Below are 24,417 nucleotides of genomic sequence, written 5' to 3' on the forward strand. Positions count from 1 at the left end.
TAGATGATGAGGATGCTGCTTTAATTCTGTTGGTATCTTTGCCTATGTCATATGAGAATTTTGTGGATTCATTTATTGTTGGTAAAGATAGTCTGTCGTTAGAAGAAGTAAGATCTGCTCTGCATACTAGAGAAGTCCGTCACCAGGCTTCTGGGTCTAGTACAGAAAATCAGGCATCTGGATTAGTAGTTACTGGAGGGAAGGGACAAAAGAAATCTGGTAAAAAGAAAACGAACTTTAAAAATTCGAATTCTAAGGTCCTAAAACTACTGATATCTGTAATTACTGTAAGGAGAAGGGGCATTGGAAGAATGATGTCCTAAGAAAAAGAAACAGCAGGATAAAAGTGAAGGTTCTGCTGCTTTGGCAGAAACTGGAGGTGATTCTGAGGAAGATCTGGCCCTAGTAGTTAATAGCCAGTCACATTGTAGGGATGTGTGGGTTCTTGATTCTGGGGCATCGTATCATATTAGTCCATGCAGGGAGTGGTCTCAACTTACAAGCAGATAGATGGAGGCAATGTTTCTATGGCTAACAGTGCTGCCTGCAAAGTAGTTGGGATAGGCTCTATAAGGGTAGGACTCATGATGGTACACTCTGTACCTTGAACGAAGTTAGGCATGTTCCATTAATGACAAAGAATCTGATATCTCTGAGTCTTCTAGATAGTAAGGGGTTCAGTTTTCAAGGTGAAGGTGGAGCTATGAGTGTCTACAAGGGTTCAAAGGTGGTTCTGAAAGGTATTAAAGTTGGTACCTTATATATTCTTCAGGGGTCTACTATGACAGATTCTGCTGCTGTTGCATCATCTGAGATTCACAAGGAGGAGTTGACCAAGTTGTGGCATATGAGACTTGGGCACATGGGTGAAAGAGGGATGCAAATTCTGTCAAAAGGGATCTTCTATGTGGGCACAAGGTGCAGAGCCTAGAGTTTTGTGAACACTGTGTGTTTGGGAAGCTTCATCGCAGCAAGTTTCCAAAGGCGGTTCATACAACTAAAGGTACACTCTGATTGTTGGGGACCTTCCCGAGTTGCATCTATTGGAGGTCACAGGTATTTTGTGTCTATGATTGATGATTATTCAAGAATGACTTGGGTGATTATGATGAAGCATAAAAGTGATGCTTTCAAGAATTTCAAACAGTGGAAGGTTTTAGTGGAAAATCAAGTTGAAAGGAAGATCAAAAGGCTGCGAACTGATAATGGTCTGGAGTTCTGTTGGTCTGAGTTCGATGAGTTCTGCAAAAATGAAGGGATTGCTCGCCATCATACTGTTAGAAACACGCCACAACAGAATGGAGTTGCAGAACGCATGAATCAGACACTTCTGGAGAGGGCAAGGTGCATGCTCTCAAATGCTGGGATGGCTAGGAGGTTTTGGGCAGAAGCTGTAAGCACAGCTTGCTATCTGATCAATCGGGGACCCCAACACAGGTATTGACTGCAAGACACCTTATGAGGTGTGGTCTGGTAAGCCTGCAGATTACTCTTTGTTGAGAATTTTTGGTTCTACTGTCTATTATCATGTAAATGAGGGAAAATTAGAACCTAGAGCTAAGAAGGGTAGATTTGTTGGTTTTGGGATTGGGGTTAAGGGCTATAGAGTATGGTCACCTTCTGAAAATCGTGTCATACTTAGTAGGAATGTAATATTTGATGAAAATTCCATGCTTAACCCTTCTGTAAAGTCTACTGTGAGTCTCGTCAGTGGAGATGTTGATAAACAGGTGGAGCTGCAAGTCACTCAGGCTGAGAGTGAATCACAGCACCAAGGTGGAGAAGATCAACATGAAGAAGAGCCATCTGAAATTCATCAACCAAGCATAGCACTTGATAGAGCTAGAAGAGTTGGTGTGGGGCCTCCAAAGAGGTATGGTTTTGAAGATATGGTGGCCTATGCACTTCAGGTTGCTGAGGAGGTGGAGGTTGAAAATCATGAGCCATCCACCTATAAGGAAGCTGTTTCTGGAAGTGAGTCTACTTTATGGCTTGCTGCAATGGGAGATGAGATGGAGTCTCTCGATAAAAATCAGACTTGGGAGTTAGTAAAAGTCCTAAGGAAAGGAAGATTGTGACATGCAAATGGGTCTTCAAGAAGAAAGAGGGTCTTCACCTACTGAGGGGGTTAAATATAAAGCTCGGGTTGTTGCAAGAGGGTTCACACAAAGGGAAGGGGTAGATTATAATGAGATTTTCTCACCAGTAGTCAGACATACTTCCATCAGGGTGCTACTAGCAATGGTTGCACATCAGGATCTTGAACTTGAGCAACTAGATGTGAAAACAGCTTTCCTACATGGGGAGTTGGAAGAAGAGATTTATATGACACAACCAGATGGGTTCCAAGTTCCGGGAAAAGAAGACTATGTTTGCAGATTGAAGAAGTCCTTGTATGGGCTAAAGCAGTCTCCTAGGCAGTGGTATAAGCGGTTTGACAGCTACATGATTGAGTTGGGCTACAACAGGAGTGAGTATGATTGCTGTGTGTACCATAACAAGTTGAGTGATGGTTCTTTCATATATCTGGTTCTGTATGTAGATGATATGCTTATAGCTGCTAAGGCTAAGTCTGATATTCAGAGGTTAAAGGGTCTTCTCAGTGCTGAGTTTGAGATGAAAGATTTGGGTGCTGCAAAGAAGATTTTGGGGATGGAGATCTATAGGGAAAGAAGTCAGAAGAAACTTTTCTTATCTCAGAAAGGTTATATTCAGAAGATTCTATCAAGGTTTGGCATGACAACTGCAAAGCCTATAGACACTCCAAGTGCTTCAAATAATCATTTGTCTGTGGCTTTTGCACCCAAAACTGCTGAGGAGAAGGAGTACATGAGTCGGGTTCCTTATGCTAGTGCAGTAGGGAGTTTGATGTACGCTATGGTTTGCACTAGGCCGGATCTTGCACATGCAGTCAGTGTAGTTAGTAGGTTCATGGGTGATCCTGGTAAGGAGCATTGGCAGGCAGTCAAGAGGATTTTTAGGTACCTAAGAGGTACTTCTGATGTTGGTCTCATTTATGGGAATGATACCCAGTGTTTAGTCACTGGTTATTCGGATTCTGATTATGCTGGAGATGTTGACAGTAGGAGGTCAATGACTGGTTATGTATTTACTCTTGGTGGTTCTGTCGTTAGTTGGAAAGGCAACTTTGCAGGCTACAGTTACTTTGTCTACTACTGAAGCAGAGTACATGGCGTTGACAGCAGCTGCTAAAGAGGGAATATGGCTAAAGGGACTAGTTAGTGATCTTGGGTTGCATCATGATCAGGCTACTGTTTACTGTGACAGTCTGAGTGCAATATGTTTAGCTAAGGATCAAGTCCATCATGAGAGGACTAAACATATTGATGTGAGATACCATTTCCTAAGGAGTGAGACTAGGATTAAGGTGAAAAAGGTAGGAACTGCTGATAATCCTGCTGACATGTTCACCAAGCCGGTTCCGCAGAGTAAGTTTCAACATTGTTTGGACTTACTCAATGTTCGTGATTGTTAATTGCCCTCCTTGGGCAATTCTGGGGTCCTTAGGGACTAATCTGGTCTGGTTGTCCTTTGGGACAAATCTGGTGTTTGGGAGATTCTGGGCGTTGTGATCAATGCGTCTGCTTTTGGTTATTATGAGGATTCAAGTCAAGGTGGAGATTTGTAGAAATATGCCTTGAATCATTGTGCATCGAAGGTGTTCGAAGAAATGCGTCAAAAAGGGGTTTCGGGAAACCGCCCGATCGGGTCGGGCGTGGCCGCCCGATCGGGCCCGTAACTGAGCTGAGGAAAGAAGTAAAAGCTGGTCGCCCGATGGCATCGGGCTGGGTCGCCCGATCGGGCGAGTCACCGAACAACGACTCGGGCGACTTCGCCCGACCGGGCGCGCAACGAAACTGGAGAGGAAGTAAATTACCGCCCGATCGGGCGGGTTCGCCCGACCCGATCGGGCGGGTTCGCCCGACCCGATCGGGCGGCTGCCCGGTTAACGCGTTTTCGCGTCTTTCTGACGGGATATAAATACTCTGTTTATATTCTAGGGTTTTTTATCACGAAATACATTTTTTTCTCTCTGTAATCTGTTCTTCTCATATAATAAAATATTCTCCCTCTCTCTGCCGTGGATGTAGCCAAATTGGTGAACCACGTAAATCTGTTGTCTGTTTTTATCGTTTTTTTGCATTCATAATTTGTTTCTCTCTCACGTCCGTTATAACAATATCAAAGTAACTTTTACTTTGATAATATTCAAATACTAAAATAAAAAAGTCATTTTAATCTCTCACCATAAAAGGCCAACACTTTTTCGAGTTTTTGGCCTTCTCTTTCACGTTCCGATGCAATGTTTTGACCATAAGTCCTGACAATTTGGTTTGGAATTCGGGTGCAAGTTGCGGAGGATATTGAAGTACTCGGCGTCTATCCTATACTATCTTCTGCCATCATCCAATGTATTACTTACTCGTGTAGGTGGATAAACCTTCTAATGGATTCCATAAAGGGGAAACTTGTATACATATTGACAAACGTGCTAGGGGTATCCCTACACGGCTACACCTCCACAAGGCTATAACTACAAGGCTTTATACTTTATTGTCATATTGGTATAGTTTGATACATATTTTCTCATATTTTCACGTTCTTTCCATATTTACAATTATTTAACTTTTATGTTTGTTAATTCATATTTTACATGATGTACTATCTTAACAATAGGGGCAGCACACCCCCCACTTCAAGCGCACCTCTGTATCGACTGAATCACTCTAAGGGTCTAGTCGGTGGAACCGGTGAACCACGCGAGCTGGTTAGATGCGTGGGGCAGAGGGCTCGTAGTACCCCCTTTTCCTTTTCTTCGCTTCGGTAGTGAATCACCCACTAAAAAAAGAGGCAAGCCTGCGCGCTCTATTTGAGACTACTAAGGCGGGCGTGCCTTAGGGTGTGTTTATCCCTCAGACTCAAACCCAAACTTCAGACTGTGCCACATCAGCTTTCCACTAATTTTTATCTACTTTTTATTCTTCAGACTCACTCCAGACTCATTCCAGTTTTACACTTTATCCCTCAGACTCTCTCCAGACTCTTTATCAAAAGTTTAACATATTATTTTATATTTAATCATTTTCATGTTTTTTTTCTATAACATTATTAACTTAATATGTTATGAGCATATATAGTTTAATTATTTACTAATTATTATAACATTAAAATAACAATTTATCTAATTATTTATTTAAGATTACACGAAATAGTAAATTACACACGAAATAGAAAAGTACACACGAAATAAAAAATTACATACGAAATAGAAAATTACACACGAAATAGAAAATTACACACGAAATAGAAAATTACACATGAAATTTAATTAGCGTCTCCTCCATAACGCGACCATATGTGTTCCACCAAATCATGCTGTAGTTGGTGGCATTGTGCTCGGTTGCGAATTCGCGTATGATTTTCAAAGTACCTGCTTCGGTTTACATAATAATTTCTTAGCCGCCCGGTATGAAGTTGTGGACTTTCGCTTTGATTCCTTGCTACTGTATAATTAACGCTAGTGGTCATTAGAGTATCATCTCTTTCATCCTCAATAATCATATTATGTAATATGATGCATGCTTTCATGATATCACCAACTTCACTTTTTTTCCATGAACGTACCGGGTTGCAAACAATCGCGAATCTCTTTGGAGCACCCCGAAAGCTCGTTCTATATCCTTCCTTGCACCTTCTTGATGTTGAGCAAATAGTTTTCTTTTCTCGGATAGCATGTTCGCTCGAGGAATGGTTTTGACGAATACAGGCCATTCAGGATAGATACCATCCGCAAGATAGTATCCAATATTATACGTGCTTCCATTTATCGTGTACTGGATTTCGGGACCTTGACCTTCAAGCAACTCATCAAATACCGGGGATCGATCCAAGACATTAATATCATTGTTAGATCCTGCAACACCAAAATATGCATGCCAAATCCATAAATCATAAGAAGCAATAGCTTCTAATATCATTGTTGGTACACCTTGATGACCCCCAGTATATTGACCTTGCCATGCCGTGGGACATTTATCCCATTGCCAATGCATACAATCGATACTACCAAGCATACCAGGAAATCCGCGGGATTCCCCAATTTGAAGAAGACGTCGGGTGTCATCAACTGTTGGCCTTCTTAAGTAATGTGGTTCAAAAACCTCAATCACACACTTACAAAAATTCTTCAAGCATTGTAGTGCCGTATTGCCAGCTATTCGCACGTACTCATCTACAGCATCACCAGCCACTCCATAAGCCAATAATCGAATGGCAGAAACACATTTTTGAAGTGGTGAGAGAGAATTCCTACCAAGAGCATCAAGTCCCTTTTGGAAATACGTAGAATGATTTTCGAGGGCATTGACGATGCGAAGGAATAACTCCTTTCTCATTCGAAACCTTCGGCGAAATTGTGTTGTGCATCATATACCGGGTCACTTGAGAAGTAATCATTCCATATGCGCTCATGTCCTTCCTCACGATTTCTTTCTGTGTATTTTCTTTTCTTTCTTATTTTACTAATGTTTGAAGGTGATGTATCTTCAATGACATGATTTAAAATCTCATCTACTAAATCTGTGGAAGTGTCACCCCCCATGTATGAATCATACGTTTAATTGTACAATTCATCGAATGTGTTGGGAGGGTTAAAGTATGACATATCACTATGACTTGAGGTTTTAAATTTTTGAGAGGATTTGTGGATAGTTTGCTATGAGAATTTGAGTTCAGAAATGGGTAAATATATAGAAGTTGTGGAAGTTAGTAATTCAATGCACAACATTCAAATAATTCAATCACTGTAATGAGTACTACAACAATAATGCACTGATCTTTGGTACAAAATTCAAAAAATAGTGCAATTATATCTGACAAAGTTACTGAAAAGATGGATGTGAGGTAACAAGTCATGTACTGATATAGACTTGGAGGTGACAACTCATTGAAATTGGAATCAATTCACCATTATTATTATGATTATTTTTATTAATAATATTACTAATAATTATCATACTTAATGTTAATAAAGGAAATAATTAATTATTATTAATATTAAGAAGTAACATAAGTTCATGAAATAAAAACATGCTTTACTGAAACATAGCTACAATATATTAAAACAACATAAATAAACATTAATAAACATAATCAAATTTTGCAAGTTGTAAGCAACCTAATCATCAAAAGTCCATCCATATTTTTCTGCAAGTGCTTGCAACTTCTTCTCATGAATCTTTCTTTGCAAAGGAGCCATCTTGGTGACATCGGCACAGAGTAGTTGGTTTTCAAGCTCCTGCTCCTTTAAATCTGCCATACGACTCATTGATTGTGCACGTGACTCTTGAATATCTTTTGCAACTGATATGGCTTCACTATGATCACTTTGGGTGCTTTTTCCCTTTCTCTGTGCAGCTAGTTGTTTCTTTGCAGCTTGTTGACCTGTTGTGGTCGGGCCTCATCAACTTCATCAAAACCCTCAACATCCTCCCCGCTTGCTGTGTAGTCTCCTGATTCAGAAATCTTGTTCCTTTTTGACGAATCACTATCGTTGTCTTTCTTACGTTTGCTCTTTAGTTCAGCTTTGAACTTATTAGTTTCACACACAATAATCCACACATGATCGTATTGAAACTTGGAATTGTAGAGACTTTGGTAAAGTGCACGAGCCTCCGAGAGCTTCAAAGCTTCATTAAACCCACTTCTCTTTTCATACTTGGCATAACACCCTGCAAACTTTCCAAGTGCATTATTAATTGCCCACCAATGTTGTTTGCAAGGGTTTACCTCTCGTTCAGCTTGATTTGTTTGCCTATTTTCATTGAAGAATGCACAAATTTTCCCCCAATATGCATCGGCTCTTTGTGCATTGCCATTCACTTCATCTTTGGTAGTATTAATCCATGCAATACCAAGAAGTGTTTCATCTTCTATCGTCCAAGTTAACCCTTTTTTCTCTTTAGTTTGACTTACTTTGCGACGTGATGTAGTACGAGCAGCAGTACGAGTAGTTGTAGTAACATCAATATTCGCCTCTTCAATACCCGCATTATCTACAAATACGTTGTCGGAATTGGGCCCAATACTAATAGGGGTAAAAGGAGGTTGGTCAATACTTTGAGTAGTAGGAGTATATTGGTTATTTGGAGTTTGGAGAAATTGGGTAAAATTTTGCACTTGTGCATTACCCATACTAGTGGGATTGGGGTTAGAAAAATTTGTATTTTGGGAATTTTGGGAATTTTGATATTGATTTTGTTGAGCTAAAAATGTCTGAAATTGAGGATTATTTTGAAACATACTCATAAGGGAGTTTAAATCAAAATTTGATTTGGATCCATTAAAAATATAATAGATAGATTTTTTTTTTTTTGAGAGAATAGAGATAAAAGGGAAATTGATATGGGAGAATATAGAGAATGTAAAAAAAAAGTTGTACCCAAAGAGTTATTTATAGGCATTATTACAAATTATTATACAATAAATTATACAGATCATGACATTTTTTATTACTAAAATTTATAACTGTTAAAATTTAGCCGTTGAATTTGTGCAATTGGACAAAGTATCCGTTGCATTTGTGTTGGTGGGCCATGCTAATAGTATTAAAGGGAGTCTTTGTCAGAGTTTTACAAATCAAAACTCTACGCGAGACTCACTTCCATTTTTTGGCAGTTTATCGCGTCAGACCCAATGAGACTTTGCAAAGTCTCTGCTTGAGACTCCAGGTCTAGACCGCGTTAAACTCACCCTTATTTCCTTGTCTAACCGAGACCAGTAGCAACCTGAAGATGGGCTGGAATAACTTGGGGCATTTTTTCATCTATGTCCCTTTTAGTGGATCAAACTCGTCCTCCAGAATTGCTATACGACCTAGCATATCCTCAAGCTTTTTGCCGAAACTCTCAATTATCAATATTATTAAAAAAAACAATTATTTGAAATATATATAGGATTAATTTTAATAATCCAATTTTGAACGTGTTCGCTGAATTTAATTTCACTGTTAATTATTTTTTGATAACCCAACTTATAAAGTAACTTCTCAAAATAATCTAAACTCTTTTTTTCGTCATCATCTATCAATTTTGAGTTTACTGTATGAATGGAAGAAAGTAAATAATAATTGAGTTGTTGTCGATGTTAATAGATAAATAGTGCAAAAGGTAAACAGTTGCAAACATTGAAAAAGAAATTAATATTATTCTATAATTTACGTTTTTACATTTGACAATAATGTAAAATTTATATAGTGTTATATATTAGAAGGTTCTACATACCACTAAAATGGTTGTAATTGATATCATTTGAGCTTCCAAGTTCCACCTGATTGTGTGCAAGAATTTTCTCATGTAGATATTAGAGGGATGGTAAACCTCTTTCAAAAGGAGTCCATTTTCTGTATACTTTCAGAAGGCAAACTAGTTGTTCTGCATCTGTGTTGATATTGCATCTGTGTTGATATTGAGAAGTCTTGTAGAATTCCACTATAAGGTTTTATGATTTACTATAAATAAGAAGTTAAGGGACAGAACATCTAAATCTAAAATAATTTGTTATTTGTGATATGATTTATATTTAAGAGTTTCATTTAGGGCACCATGCTATTAATATGTTTCCTTGTACATTGATATTGTAATAATTCCGAATTTGAACCACAAAGACTAACTACATAACACAATGTTCAAAAACCTTTAGTTAGCTATCTAAATAGTTTTTATTTAGAAGATTGAAAATGAATATCAAGGTTTAAAGGACGGAGAAAATATATATATTGTTTGCTTTTGTTTACAATATAGTTATGGCTTTTGACTCGGCCCATGAGAAATCTAGTTAATGAGTTTGTTCTCCCTAATAATCATGGCTTTTACCAAGTTAAAATCAGAGTTATTTCCTTATTTTTGAATAGTTGATTCCTTTTAACTTTAACACTATTTGCATATTATATTCCGACCATATGTATAAAATTCAATATTAGCTTACAAGATACTGTTGAACGTGTCTCCACAGACATGCTCAAATTATCAACTTTTATAATTTTTTAATAATAGAAAAATAAAAATATTAATAATTAAAGTTGTGTGTCGGCAAATGTATAAATTAGGTTAAATTCATACATTTATTTGAAAACGGAGATATCAGTAGTAAAGCTTGCAATTCCGGTCAATAGGGATGCATGCATGGACACATGGTTCAAGAAAAAATATGTTAAAATAAATTTGAAAGAAAATTTTACTAGAAAAAAAAGTGTAGAACTCTACTAACAGAAGAAACTTACATTCCATAGAATGCAACTTAAAAGCTCTGTGCATATCATACAAGATCTCAGATTACATTAAGTAGAAGATTACATATCATTACATGATGCATCGAGTATAAAAGCAACATTTCCGTAATTTATGTCCTGTTTTATAAGACACAAATACATCTATACTTTTCTCCGATCAAACATGTATTATTATTTATTAATATACAAACACAAACACAGAGAATACATTTTTGTTTTTGGGAGGCATTAGACTCACTCAGACTTAGTTACCCTTTTGTTCCTCAGCAATCTTTGTCACCTTTGGGGGATAGTGACCACCATATCCACCATGTCCACCGTGACTGTAACCTCCGTGGCCGCCACCGTATCCACCACGTCCTCCGTATCCTCCACCACCATATCCTCCGTGGCCACCACCGTATCCTCCGTGTCCACCACCGTAACCTCCGTGTCCACCACCGTAACCACCGTGGCCACCATAGCCTTGAGGGTCTACAACTTCACTCTCCTCTTCCTTGGGTGGGTAATGACCGCCATATCCACCGTGTCCTCCGTGTCCACCATGTCCATGTCCTCCTCCGTAGTAGCTATGATGCTTAGACTCCTCCACAGACTCTGCAAAAAACATTATGAGAAATATATTGTTAGTGCATTTTTAGTCAATGGGTAATGGCTCACTAAACAGTGGTTGGACGGAAAACATTTTTTAAGAAAAACATTTTTTGAGTAATATTGTTTAAAAGAAACATACATCTTTAATTAAGATAACTATAACTAATCGATATCTAAACTATTTTCACCCATTTCGAAGCAAATACAGGATAACGATAAGCCTACTTTTGAGTATATTTTCCTCAGTCCTACTTAAATTAACACTCTTATACTTATTTCGCTTCAAAATATAGTTCTTACTTTCATTTTTTATGTTCCAAAATATAGTTATCATTTCTATATTTAGTTACACATTTTTCCATAATTTACCTAGAAAAACCGTGTCCTCATCAGCTCATTCGTATGTGCAAAATTTTGATTTAAGTAATAACATTTTGTTTCTATATATAAAAATAATATGACTAAAGTGAAAATATATGAATAATGCAAAAATCATAATATGGCTATGTTTGACATTACTAGCTGAAGATAAACTAAAACTGATAAGTTAATTGAAACTGAAGATAAAGCTGAAACTGATAAAGCGCTAGAACTGATAAAGTATCATATTATAACCGCTAATAGCTAGCCACAAAATCGGAGAATGCGTACGGTTACGGAGTATCTAAAATATTCACAAACAACCTATATAGACTGCCGAAGGCCCGAAAGAGGGAAAAAAAAGAACATTGTACTCACGTGTTTGTTGAGTGGTGGAAGACTCAGCTAGCTCACGAGCCGAGACTTCAGAAAAAATAAGAAAAGCCATGGCAAATAGAAAACCAAGGAGTAAAGCCTTTGAGTAGGCCATTTTCAATTTCCTAAACAACTTGAAAGAGATTTTTGTGAAGACTGTGTTTTTGTTTGTGGGATGAATGAGAAAGGCAATAGGATAGCTATATGTATTTATAGGCAGATACATGAGTAAATGGGGCCCCTAGTAAAATTGTGCATGTGGTGTATATAAAAGGAAGATGAAATAAAAATCAACTTAGAGTGACAGATCATATGTAGAGGAATTATATTAATTTCACGCAGTAAATGGTTAGCTATATAGGTGGCTAGTACTGTACATCCAGTTATATTTTGTCAAAGATATGAAACTCGGAGTAAAGACGATGAATCTGATCTTTTGGGTAAACTTAAGGCCGTATTTGGACACGGGCAACAGAGACATATGCGCAGCAGCCCAGGGCTTTAGAATGCAAGTCTCAAGTTAATAAAGGCTAAAGAGATAAAAGGAAAAGTTTTTTTAAAAAAAAATACCACTAAATTGCCGACTGTCGAGAATAGAGCTTAATCTACAACCTTTTTAGTCCACCTCTTTTTCAATATTTGATAGTTTTCATACTTGTTCAATTCTCCCACTTTTTTTCTTATTCGATTTTGAAACTTATTTTCATTTTATTCTCCAATTATAATTCCGTTGCAAAAATCTTGGCGAAAATCTATATATAACTTGACGTTGATTTGTTTGACAAACGATTTTCTCAAATGTTCAATTACCGAAAAGGGATTAAAGTTAGTCTATGAACACTCCTCCTTCCATTGTTGGTTACATCTCAATTACTCATCAATTTTCCCTCTTTCTTATGTTATTTTTTTCATCCTTTCCTTTGGAAATTTGGTTGCTGAGTTGTTTTTTCAAAGGTTTGATACTCCAAGAACTCAACTGTTCAAGGAGATTCTACCAATCACAAAAACATTAGGGAAATTTCACTAAATTTTGTACGAAATTTGGTGCTTTAATATATTGTCTTTTAAGGTAATAAATAGTGTCATTTACAACCATTTTTTTACTCACTACATACTCTAGATATTGATTTTCTTTTTTATCGGCTATTAACTAGGGTCCCATTTTGTAATCACCCATAGGGCATGTAACTCCAAAACGGGCCTAAAATAAGTCATATACACTAGTTTGCTTTAACATACTTTAATACTTTCATTTTTGTTCTCACTTTGTTTCTTTATTATAATTTATCACTTTATCTTTGGAGAGAACCAAGAAGGAGATATAAAAGTATGAGAGAAAAACTAAAAAAGAAGAGTAAAATTGAAAAATGAGAGAGAGCAACTAAAAAATGGGTTAAAATATTAAAAAGTGGATGCCATGAGTAGAAAAAGAGGAAAAATTTATGTGACATATTACTCTAAATAGAATAGATAACAGTGTGTAGATTAAAAAAACGGACCAAAAAGAAAAGTGTGTATTTAAAAAGAAATGAAAAAATAGGATTTTTTTAATTTTAATAATGCAACCTTTTAGCCATTCAGAACGAATAAGCAAACCTTTTAGTTAGTTCTAAATAATGCAAGCTATATATTAAAATTCCTACACCAAGTCAAATTGGCTGGTAAATTTTTTTTGTAAAAAAATTTAAAAACTCATTCTCTCACTCCCTTCTCCCTCACGCTGGCTGCCCACCCCATCTCCTTCCCCTACCCCTCGCCCCACCCGTCTCCTTCCCCTTTCCCTGAAATCAGACAAACCACCTACCCATCTCTGAAACTACCAAATCCACCCATCCCATCCCTTAAACCACCAAACCCCCCTCCTGTCCACACTCTCTCTTCTCTCATATTCCCTCTTTCTCCCATGTTGCGTATTGCCAGCACCACCGCCGTCCACCAGCGCTTATCCTGTGCGCCACCAACCGCCAACCTAGTACGCGTCCCCTTCTTCCCCCATTCACATTCTCTCTCGCCCAAACTCTTTCTCTCTCTCCTCTGTTTTATGATTACTAACTCCACCACAGCACCACCACACGTCTGCTCAACCACACCACAACCATCTGCCACCAAGATCAGCGCGCACACGAGCCAACCCCATCCTCGACCGCCATAGCACTAACATTGCCCAATCTTTTCTCTCCTTTTTCTCTCGCGTGGTTCGTAAAAGAGGGAGAAGTTAAGAAGGTGGTATGGTGGGGGTTGTAGAGAAGGGTGGAAGTGAAAAGAGGAGAGTTTGGGTCTGTATTTTTTCAAGGGTGAGGGAGGAAAAAAGTGGTGATTTTGAGGTAAGGGACTAGGGGCGGGGTTTTTCCGGTGGGTAAGGTCGTAGTGGTGGGGTGTGGTGGGGAAGAGTTCAGTACTGGTGGAGAGAGATAACGAAGAGAGAAAAAAATAATTTTGATTTTTTAATCCTACAAAAATTTAAAACTAACCAATGAAATTGTGACAAGTGTCCCGGACAACCTGTTTATCAGGTTGCATCGGGTTCTAACCTATTCAGAGAATTTTTAGATAAAGGTTTTATTATATAAGAATAATTAAAAGATTTGCTTATTCGTTACGAATGGCTAAAATGTTGCATTATTAAAACCAAAAAATCTAAAAAAGTATTATTTATGAACAAACTTTGACCAAAAAATTTGAAGGGAAAGTTGTTTCCTCCTATCAATTTAAACCTATTATAAATTGCCAAATTAAATAATATTAAACCCATATAAAAAAAATTATTGATTTCATCTTAACCCAAACAACCTAGAAATTCTTGTGTCAGAGCCGATTTGCCTCGTACTTGATCGGCCGATCCGAAAACTAGTAAACTTGTGCTATTTTTTTTCAAATTATAACACTTTCCATCCAAATATACCATTAACTATCGCAATTATTGATTTTGGCATGTCGTTTAATTTTTTGTTGAACTTAGACATCATGATGAATGACTATATCAATTATGACTTACTTTGTGTGACATATTATTTTATTTCATTTTTTTTAGAATCGGGTACATGGATGGACTAATGAAATCTCTATCTCATGAAAAAATCACCAGGCAACTAAAATAGTGGAATTCATATCTCAGAAAGAAAGCACTAGAAACTAAAGTAAAAAGAAAAGGAAAAAAAAAACAAGATCTAGCTTCCCAAGGAAGCATTACAATTATCGTTGGCAAGATCCCGAAATAGCCACACCACCTAGCAGCGATCGAAGTCGAAGACGGCGTAGCAGCGACTGGATTAAGGCTTCGACTGGATTAAGACCCATCACCAGAAATAACGACTGGATTAAGAGCCACCATAGTGTCAACAATGGCAGATCTGGCAACAAAAATGCCTAAACCATCGACGACGGAGGTTAGTGTCGATGACGTGCAAAAAGAAAAGTGTTTAGATTAAAAAGAAACAGGTAGAATAAACTTTATGTTTCATTCCACTTTACTGATGCGCATCTCTCATTTTTATTTCCCTATATTTTTTATACATGTGTGCAAGATTCTCTTAGCGCAAGCGACTGTGTAGGATCTAATAACGGTATAATTTAACATGGACGCGAGCTTGATGGAAGAATCCAAGGAAAGAAAGGCGATTTAAAGAACGAAATTTTGGTGCCCTTCTTTGTCTTTCGAATTTAGGATTCATTTTATTGTAAATGTATATTTTGATTGTAGCAATCACAACTCACAGTGGTATAAGTTTAAGTAAAACGTACATCTATCACAATAATAAGTACAAATATTAATGGTCAAATACGTATATTGAAGACTCTACAACAATAAATGGACAAAATTAAAAAAAAAAAAAACTTATAAAAGAGGTATAAAACACTCTTAATCACATTTCATATATGTAGCTAAAAAAGGAGTCCATACATCACAATATTAAATTTACAATAGCACATGAAAAGAGAAGTATTACATGATAAACATATAGGAAGTAACCTTCTAGAAATCCATGTCCTATTTTGCATAGACACAAAAGGATGAATCCTTTTGTTTTGATTTACATACTACCTTCGTTCGCCTTAAGTTGTTTGTTACATTGTTGTTTGAAAGTACATCATCAAATGTGACAAATACTTGCGGATAGAAGGAGTCTTTGACATAAATAAACACAAAGTACATAGTTATTATTTAAGGGCATTATACTCAGTTACCCTTCTGTTCCTCAGCAACAACCTTTGTCTCCTTTGGGGGATAATGACCACCATAACCTCCGTGGCCATATCCACCATGTCCATAACCACCGTGACCATAACCACCATGGCCATATCCACCACCACCATATCCTCCATGACCACCGCCACCATATCCACCATGACCATATCCACCGCCACCATATCCACCATGACCATATCCACCGCCACCATATCCACCATGGCCGCCATAGCCACCATAGTGTTGAGGGTCTACAACTTCACTCTCCCCTTCCTTGGGTGGGTAATGACCACCGTATCCACCGTGTCCACCGTGTCCGTGTCCATGTCCATGTCCTCCTCCGTAGTAGCTATGATGCTTAGACTCCTCCACAGACTCTGCAAAACAATATCAAGAATGTTTTGTACGTTAGTTGCTTTTGTGGGGAAATGTTAAGTACGTTTTATAATACATAGATTTCATTTAGATGGACGAGAAAGTATTTTCAAAACAACGATATATCATGAAAAGTTCACTTTTATGAAGCAATCAAATTATATCGGGTCTTGTTTTCACTTTTTCAGTCATTCTAAATACAATTTTAAAATATTGGATTTTTCGTTATTTAAATCGTATATCCCATCACTTGTATTGATTTATCAAGGTGTAGAACACCCGAAGTCAAACTCAAAGAGGGTGATCATAGTTGCTGAAAAATTAAGGTGTACTGCACTAGTAGTACTTTTTTTTTATATATTATTCTTCTAGTTTTTAAGTCCGAAAGGCATATATAAACTAGCAACCTGTATTATAGAAAAATGCCCAGCCTTATACATGCATGCTACAAGAAATACTTGTTTACAGTATTTTGACAAGAAAAACTCACGTGTCTGTTCAGTGGTAGATTCAGCTAGCTGACGAGCTGAGACCTCGTAGGAAATGAGAAGAGTCGCGGATAAGAGGAAACTAAGCAGTACTAAAGCCTTTGAGTAGGCCATTTTTAAGTTCCTATAAAAAAAGGAGAAGTTTTTGTGTAGGCTAAGCTTGTATTTGTGTGATGAGAAAGGCAAAGAGTAACATATGTATATAGTGCTGTCAGTTTGGTTGAAAACCGATGGTTAAACTGCAAATGGTTGATCAACTGAACTGAATAAACTGAACTGAATTGACCCATAACTGAAAAGTTAAAAACTGATAAGTCAATCAGATTAAAGTAAACTGCAATTAACTGAACTGAACTGAACTGAAAATCAACCGAAAACATACCAAACTGAAATTAACTGTACGAAAAACCGATTTAAACTGAACTAAACTGAACTGGAAATGAACTGAATTTAACTGAAAACTGTTTCGAACTGTTTTTAACTGAACTGAATCAAACTGTTTTTAACTGAACTAAATCAAACTGTTTTTAACTGAACTAAATCAAACTGTTTTTAACTGAACTAAATCAAACATTTAATATAAACTTTGAATATCATGTACTTGTTTATATTTTCATTTAATTATCCAATCTCTCCATTTTCAAATAATATTCTCCCAAATACAGAATGCTAGCTAGTGTTCTTAATTATGGAAGTCATAATTTTTTTTAAAAACCAGCTACATCCCTTTAATCTAAGAGATGCAAATGATTTAAAATTTTACTTAAAATCTGAAGTAATTTTAAGGAAAATATATACACAAACCAAGCATAAATCAACAAATATACAAAACATAAAATCTCAAATTCAAAATTTTCAGTTAAACATGGGTAGATCTAAAATCAAAATCCTTAGTAATTACATTCGCTCATTACAGAAAATGATAAACTAGATCTAAAAGTTACAAAAAAAATAATTACAATAAAAATAATAACACTTTAACTCTTAAATCTGTACATTGATTTGGTTATTTCAGCGTCACCAAACTTCAAACTTCCCAAAACTTCAAACTTCCCAAACTTCTGGATACTGAAGACAAAAGTTACAATCACACAACTAATTCCATTTATTCCTTCTTCGTCAATATTATTGAAATCTGGAAAACTTAATTATACTAAAAGAAGAAAAGAAGAGTAAAGAGGAAGAAAAAAAGAAAATTAACCATGAACATTCATGAAGTAAATATCTAAAACGAAAAACCAAAAAAAAATAAAATTAATCTAAACCTTCAAACGATCGACACAAGGAACCACCACCACCATAAAAGAACGAACGAACCGAGGAACCACCGCTGATGAACGGACGAACGAAATGCTCTCTTTCTTCGTGGTATTGTTTTTGCGCACGACAAAATTACAACAATTAATTAATCCCAGTTCTTCGTTTTTCGCTGAATTAATCAAAACCCAATTATCCCCTCAAAAAAAAAAATCAAAACCCAATTATATTATATTATTGCTTGAAATTGGAGAATAAATTATTGGAAATTTAAAAAAGTGTGCAAAAGATTCGTTATATATGTACCTACATCTAGAGGAGGGTGGTAGAGTATTACTTTGTATATTTCAAGTTTTCAACGCCATGTTACATGTAGGAAGAAGGGTTGATTTGTATACTAAGAAAAATGTAATTTTGGAAGGGGAAAAAAAAAGGAAGATTGAGTTGAAGGAGAATTGAGAATCTGGATGAAAAGGGTTTTGAATGAATGGAAGTAGAAGAGATAGGAAAGGAGCAGCACAGAGAAATGGAAGGAGCAGCGCATGAATAGAATTTTTAGGTTTCGCAGTTTGGAGGAGAGATGGGAGAAGGTAATAGAGTAGGAGACGATCTAACGGTTTATTTTGTTTTAGACATGTATCCAACGGTTAATATTTATGATCCGTGTGCTTTGTGTTGTTTTCTTGTGTGCCCTTGATTATGATAATCTAATGGTTTAGATTTTGTCCATTAGATGGTTTTGGATTTTGCATTAAGAAAACAAATAATCCTACCAAATTATTATTCATAACTAATCTCCATGTTCCACATCCCTAAACCCCAAACTCATACTTTATAACCCCATTTTCAAATAATAATATTATTATTTATAATAGTAATCTCCAGTTAAGACATATAGCTCAAGTAGATGTTTTAACTCAAATATTGTACTGATGTATTTTTTATCTTAATTAGCCTATCAACTACCATTGACACATTCATTTAGTATAATGTGTAATTCGAATCGTTCAAGTATATTTTTTTGTTTATGAGACGCATTACACTCGAGGATGATTATCATTGACTAATATATATACTAATTCATTGTATTACTTTGTGTTTATACTAATGTATACTGGCTAGAAATGCAACACATTGATATATACACTATCTATACATTGACATATAGTCGAAATGCAATACATTAATCTATATACTAATCTAGTTTAGCCTAGTCATTACCCCTTATTATTATTATTATTATTATTATTATTATTATTATTATTATTATCATTATCATTATCATTATCATTATCATTATCATTACCATTACCATTACCATTACCATTACCATTACCATTACCATTATCATTATCATTATCATTATTATTATTATCATTATTATTATTATTATTATTATTATTAAAGTTGTGAATTGAGTTTCTTAATTTTAGTTATACTCCTTGTAGAGTTATGTTTATTAATATGCATAATGATACTCTACCGGAGTCTCGATAGCTCATAGCTCGACTTACATTGGATGTTTAACTTAAATAGAGTATAGTTATACTCCTTGTAGAGTTATGTTTATTAAAGTTGTGAATTGAGTTTAGCCTAATGATTGTCCAACTATACTGATTTTTGTCACATTATACTCGTATTATATTAGCTTGTGTTTATCGACTTTAATCATCATCCTCATCACTAAATTATAAGCATTCACCATTACTTGTTACTTCATTACTTGTTGAGTTTAGCCTAGTGTTTGATTATGTATCATTTTCATATGACATATTGACATATTCGATTAAGTGATAAGTGATTAACGTTGATCATTATTACTTCATTACTTGTTGAGTTGTTACTCTAGCTCTAAGGTCATTAATGTTTTGATTATAGTCATTTACATGAATTATAGTATAACAATATAATTATATTGACGTGTTATAGGATACATATACTTTTGCTTATCAAGCTATAATTCTTATAGAGTTATAGTACGTATACAACTATTAGTCTATCACCTAATTATATAGTAGTTAGATTATATTTATTTAAGTGAACTTATTGTGTAACGATATAACTTATATGAATTTCATTGAGTTGATAGTAACTTCTTATAATTTATGTTCATTATTGTTATTGTTTTCATTGTCATCATAACTATTTATCGCACACACGAGTTGACTAAGAGTAACTGACTAAGTGTCATCATAGTTATTGTTACTATTATTTGTATTATTACTATTTTCATCATCGCTTTATGTTACTTATTAATGATACATTGATTATTCATATGTCTGACAACAACTTATTCTACTTCAATTAGATATTTTTAGTTTCAAAATTAGTTGAAATTAAATATGACTTGGTTAAATAGAATATAGCTATGTTGAATCAACTTAGTGACTTATATTGATATACATCGTCCATCTAACCCAATAACTACGTATTAGTTCAATCATATGTTTTATGTTTCAAAATGCATTTCACATAAAGACGATTAACTTAAATATCACATTGTTATCTTAAATCAACTTAGAGGCTACCATTGGCACATTCATTATGTACACTAATAAATACTTGGATTATTTAAGTAGATGTTTTTGTTTCAAATTCCATTATACTGATTTATAATGCTTAACCACTTACATTAACTGATTTATAAAGTAATTCATCATTATCAATCATCATCTTGATCTTTGACCACAACCAATCACAAATTCATCATTGATATTTACACATTGGAAAACTATAGAATAATGAAGAATTTGAAATTGAATTTTTCAATATCAGCCAAATGTTGAACCTTTAATAAAATAATTTTACAGAAAATATGGCAACTTCAAAATGCCCTTTCGTAGACAAATATATATATGTCTCTTGGTGTCATTGTTGTGTTCGACAAGTTTAACGGTACTTTAACCTATGTGATAAAAGTCCAACTAAATTGGAATTTCCTGCAATGGATAACGGAATGACCCGAAGCGAGACCCGAAACACACGTCATAACCGGTATCAACTTTCACCCGAGTCAATGCGAGTTTCCTTAAGAAACTGAAAATAACTGAATCCAAACCGAAAATAACTGTTTAACTGATAGTAATCCGTAAAAAGCCAACTGTTTAAACCAAAACTGTACGGGTCAAACCAAAAGATAACTGTAAACTGAACTGAACTTAACTGAAAATTGGATTAACTGTATGGATTGAAACTGAAACCGAAAAAATTTAAACTGAATCAATTAAGTTTGGAAAAGTAAACTGAATTAACTGAACTGAAGTCAACTGAACTGTTTGGTTTAAATCAGAACTGAACTGGTTAACTGAATTGACACCACTATATGTATATATAGGGTGATATAGTATGAGACAATGGGACCTGAGTAGTTGTGTACAAGTGGTGTACATGAAAGGAGTATGAAATAAAAATCTAGTAAGGGTGAAGATCATCTCCACGAGTATTAATTTCTATATGCAGTAAATGCAAATAAATAATATAGGTAGCTAGTATCGTACAAAGAGTTGATTTGATCAAAGATATCATGATACTTGGACGAAAGATAAACCTAGCTAGTCATCTTTCCTAATTCTATATATGTGTATTGGAAAATGTCGGTTCATAATCGTTAGAAATACTTTTTGTCCATGTAAATATTATTTTGTGTCAACTAGGGGTGATAATGAGCTCGCGAACAGCTCGGGTTCAGTTCGGTCAAAGCTCGGCTCGAGACTTAAACGAGCCTAGCCGAGCTAGGCAAAGCTTGGCTCGTAAAGCTCGTGAACAGCTCGATTATTATTTTATACTGAAAAAAATATTTTATATTAAAAAAATATTTTATATATAAAGTATTTTATATTAAAAAATTATTTATAAATATTAAAATTTATATTAAGTATTTCTTTTAAGATATTAACTAAGGTATATAATAGAAGAAAGATAAAAAGAAAAACTAAAAACAATTAAAAAGAACCCGAGCCTAATCGAACTCATGAGCCGAGCCTAAACGAGCTCATGAGCCGAGCCTAAACGAGCTCACGAGTCGAGCTCGAGCCACAAATTCTAATCACGAGCTTGGCTCTCCCAAGCTCGGTGAGCTCACGAGCTAAGACGAGCCCATGAAAAGTTAAACGAGCTCGAGCCGAGTCCAGTGCTATTCGGGCTCGGCTCGCTCGATAAGCACCCCTAATCACTGTCAACTGTCAATGTAGCGAAAACCATAAGATCCCTCGTACAAATTGATTCTCATGCTTATCGGTATATTTACTTACTTCCTCCGTTTTTTTAGATGTTACACTTTCTATTTTAGTAAGTTTTAAATTAGATGTTATACTTTTATTTTGGGTAATAACTTCTCTCTATCTCTCTCCTATCACAAGTTTACATGAGACCCTTTTGATTTTCATTATCTCTATCTCTCTCCTCTCCAAAAATTACCTAAGATTCCGTGATTTGAAAAGTGTAACTCTAAAAAAAACGGAGGAAGTATAACAATTCAAATTCTATGTCTGTGATTGGTGGTTTCAAATTATTTTTTAGGTATGTGAGGAAATTAAAGTTAGGAAAACCTTTTCTCAAGGATACTATTAATAAATCAAGAAGGACAAATTTATGTAACTAGCGTTTAGTTGAAACAAACACGTCAACTAAGGCAGCATAATTGTTGTGCTTTTTTTTAGAAGATACGTTACCTAATTAGCTTCCCGAAAAATATGTTTAATAGTGTAAAATCTAATATGACGAAGCAGCTGCCAAATGCCATCAATGAAGGTTAAGATAGTCCAAGGGCAAGTGTAATGCCCTTGCAAACTCTTTTGACCACTTGGTTATCTCATTTAATATATAGATCTTGAATATACTAATGAATAAATCCATTTCTCAATCCCAAGCTTCTGCAACGAGAGCTGAGGTTTGGTTAAAATGATATGCTTGTGTGGCCACAAGCAGGTCAGCGGAGTTGCAAACTGCCACACTGGCAGTGGCTAAGGAGCCAAATCAACCAATAATAATCATCGAAATTTAGCTTGAAACAGCTGAACTGCAAGCTGGCTGCACTGGAAGTAGGAAAACTGCAACAAGGAAATGAAGTAATAGTAAAGGAAAAGTTCATCATAGTTCGAGCAATCCATTACATATACAGATGTTAGGTTATATAGTAAATACAATCTAAATTAAGAATTTTTTTCTCAATGACAATTGAATTATATTCATTACAAATACTAGTCCACAAATTGTAACAGAATAATTATTACTTGGCGGATTGGCGGTTTCAATTATTAATCTAATCTTTCTGGACCACTTAAAGACATATCTAACATAGAAGATGATGAGTTAATTTGGTTTTTAGCCTCAGCTCATAAAATTATTTGAATAACCTATTTAATGCTCTGCAAACTTCACCGCACGATTATGCTCGGCAATCGGCATCTATCAGTAAACTGCGTGTGTTGCGTCGGAGTCGCTTACTTGTCAACCAAAGTTCATGATATAGCTAGCCTCAACTTAGTCACATCTTACTTATACTATGATTTTTTGATACCAATATTTAATATAGTTTACAATAATTAACATTCTCATACTGCTCAAAGATGACCCTCACCATCTCCTTGCTTTTCCAGAGCCACCCCTTCTTATACAGTAACTATAAAAACATCAATTTTTAATTTCAGTGCACTCCCTATATATACTTTATAGTTTGTATATTGCAATACAATTGATAATTGATAATGCAATTCAGACAGATACAAGGCTCTGAAAGTACCTATGCATTGCATGGGCTAGCTAAAAATTACTCTATCTAAATATCTAATAAAACCTAATTGTATAAATAGATTACCACCTGTCATTTACAAAAAATGTATCAAGACTTATTTGCATTTTAAACTAGTAGTTTTACGTTTACATGCATGAAGCTTTATAGTTTGTATTTGTATTTGACAAGTTTGAAAAAGTGAATCTTATTCAATCTTATTCACTCCTTTTTTGTTCTCACGTCAATCTTTATTTACTACCTCCGTTTCCCAAAGATCTTCCTTGTTACTATTCCTACAGATATCAAGAATGATCCGTTTGTGTGGGATATGGGGTGGGTAAAGTAGTAGAAAGAAAGACGTTAAGATAAATAAACAAATAAAAAGGGGTTAAAGTAGGAGAGAGAAAGATAGTAAAATTGAATTAATAATATAATGGTGGACTATATGATAGGGACATGAGAGTGTAAAAAGGGAAAAAAATTCAAATAATGAATAAAGTAAAACAGGAAAGATCTTTTGAAAACGCACTTAAACGGAAATAGAGAAGATCTGTAGGAAACGATGGGAGTACTTATTTAGAGGAACTGATTATTAACATAATCTTAACTCCCACTCATACTTTCAAAAATAATCTAACTTGAATCTTTTACGAATAATTCTAAATTTTCAAAGGATCTTCTCAACATAATTCACACTTTTATTTTTCTTGCCTTTTAAAATCCCTTTTGGATGTAGGTATAT

General features: G+C 35.3%; 2 protein-coding genes and 1 pseudogene across 3 annotated transcripts; all 3 read right to left on the minus strand.

The window, feature by feature from the left end:
- Positions 1–4,965: 4,965 nt before the first annotated feature.
- LOC130591971 (uncharacterized) lies at positions 4,966–6,751 on the minus strand (annotated as a pseudogene).
- A 298-nt stretch (positions 6,752–7,049) lies between these two features.
- LOC104897760 (cold and drought-regulated protein CORA) lies at positions 7,050–11,837 on the minus strand. 2 transcript variants are annotated; one of them, XM_010684710.4, is made up of 2 exons: positions 11,642–11,837; positions 7,050–10,906 (listed from the first exon to the last, which is right to left on the minus strand). In XM_010684710.4, the coding sequence occupies exon 2, from the start codon at positions 8,326–8,328 to the stop codon at positions 7,438–7,440; it is 891 nt and encodes a 296-aa protein (XP_010683012.4). In that variant the 5' UTR covers positions 8,329–10,906; positions 11,642–11,837; the 3' UTR covers positions 7,050–7,437. The 2 variants fall into 2 exon arrangements, with proteins under 2 accessions (XP_010683012.4, XP_057251464.1); XM_057395481.1 differs by having other exon boundaries at positions 10,284–10,906; positions 11,642–11,835.
- A 3,648-nt stretch (positions 11,838–15,485) lies between these two features.
- LOC104897761 (cold and drought-regulated protein CORA) lies at positions 15,486–16,869 on the minus strand. Its single transcript, XM_010684708.4, has 2 exons — positions 16,690–16,869; positions 15,486–16,201 (listed from the first exon to the last, which is right to left on the minus strand). Exons 1-2 carry the CDS (start codon positions 16,799–16,801, stop codon positions 15,816–15,818), a joined length of 498 nt encoding a protein of 165 aa, XP_010683010.2. The 5' UTR covers positions 16,802–16,869; the 3' UTR covers positions 15,486–15,815.
- Positions 16,870–24,417: the final 7,548 nt, after the last annotated feature.

Source organism: Beta vulgaris, chromosome 6, assembly GCF_026745355.1.
Source record: "Beta vulgaris subsp. vulgaris cultivar EL10 chromosome 6, EL10.2, whole genome shotgun sequence".
Taxonomy (NCBI): domain Eukaryota; kingdom Viridiplantae; phylum Streptophyta; class Magnoliopsida; order Caryophyllales; family Amaranthaceae; genus Beta; species Beta vulgaris.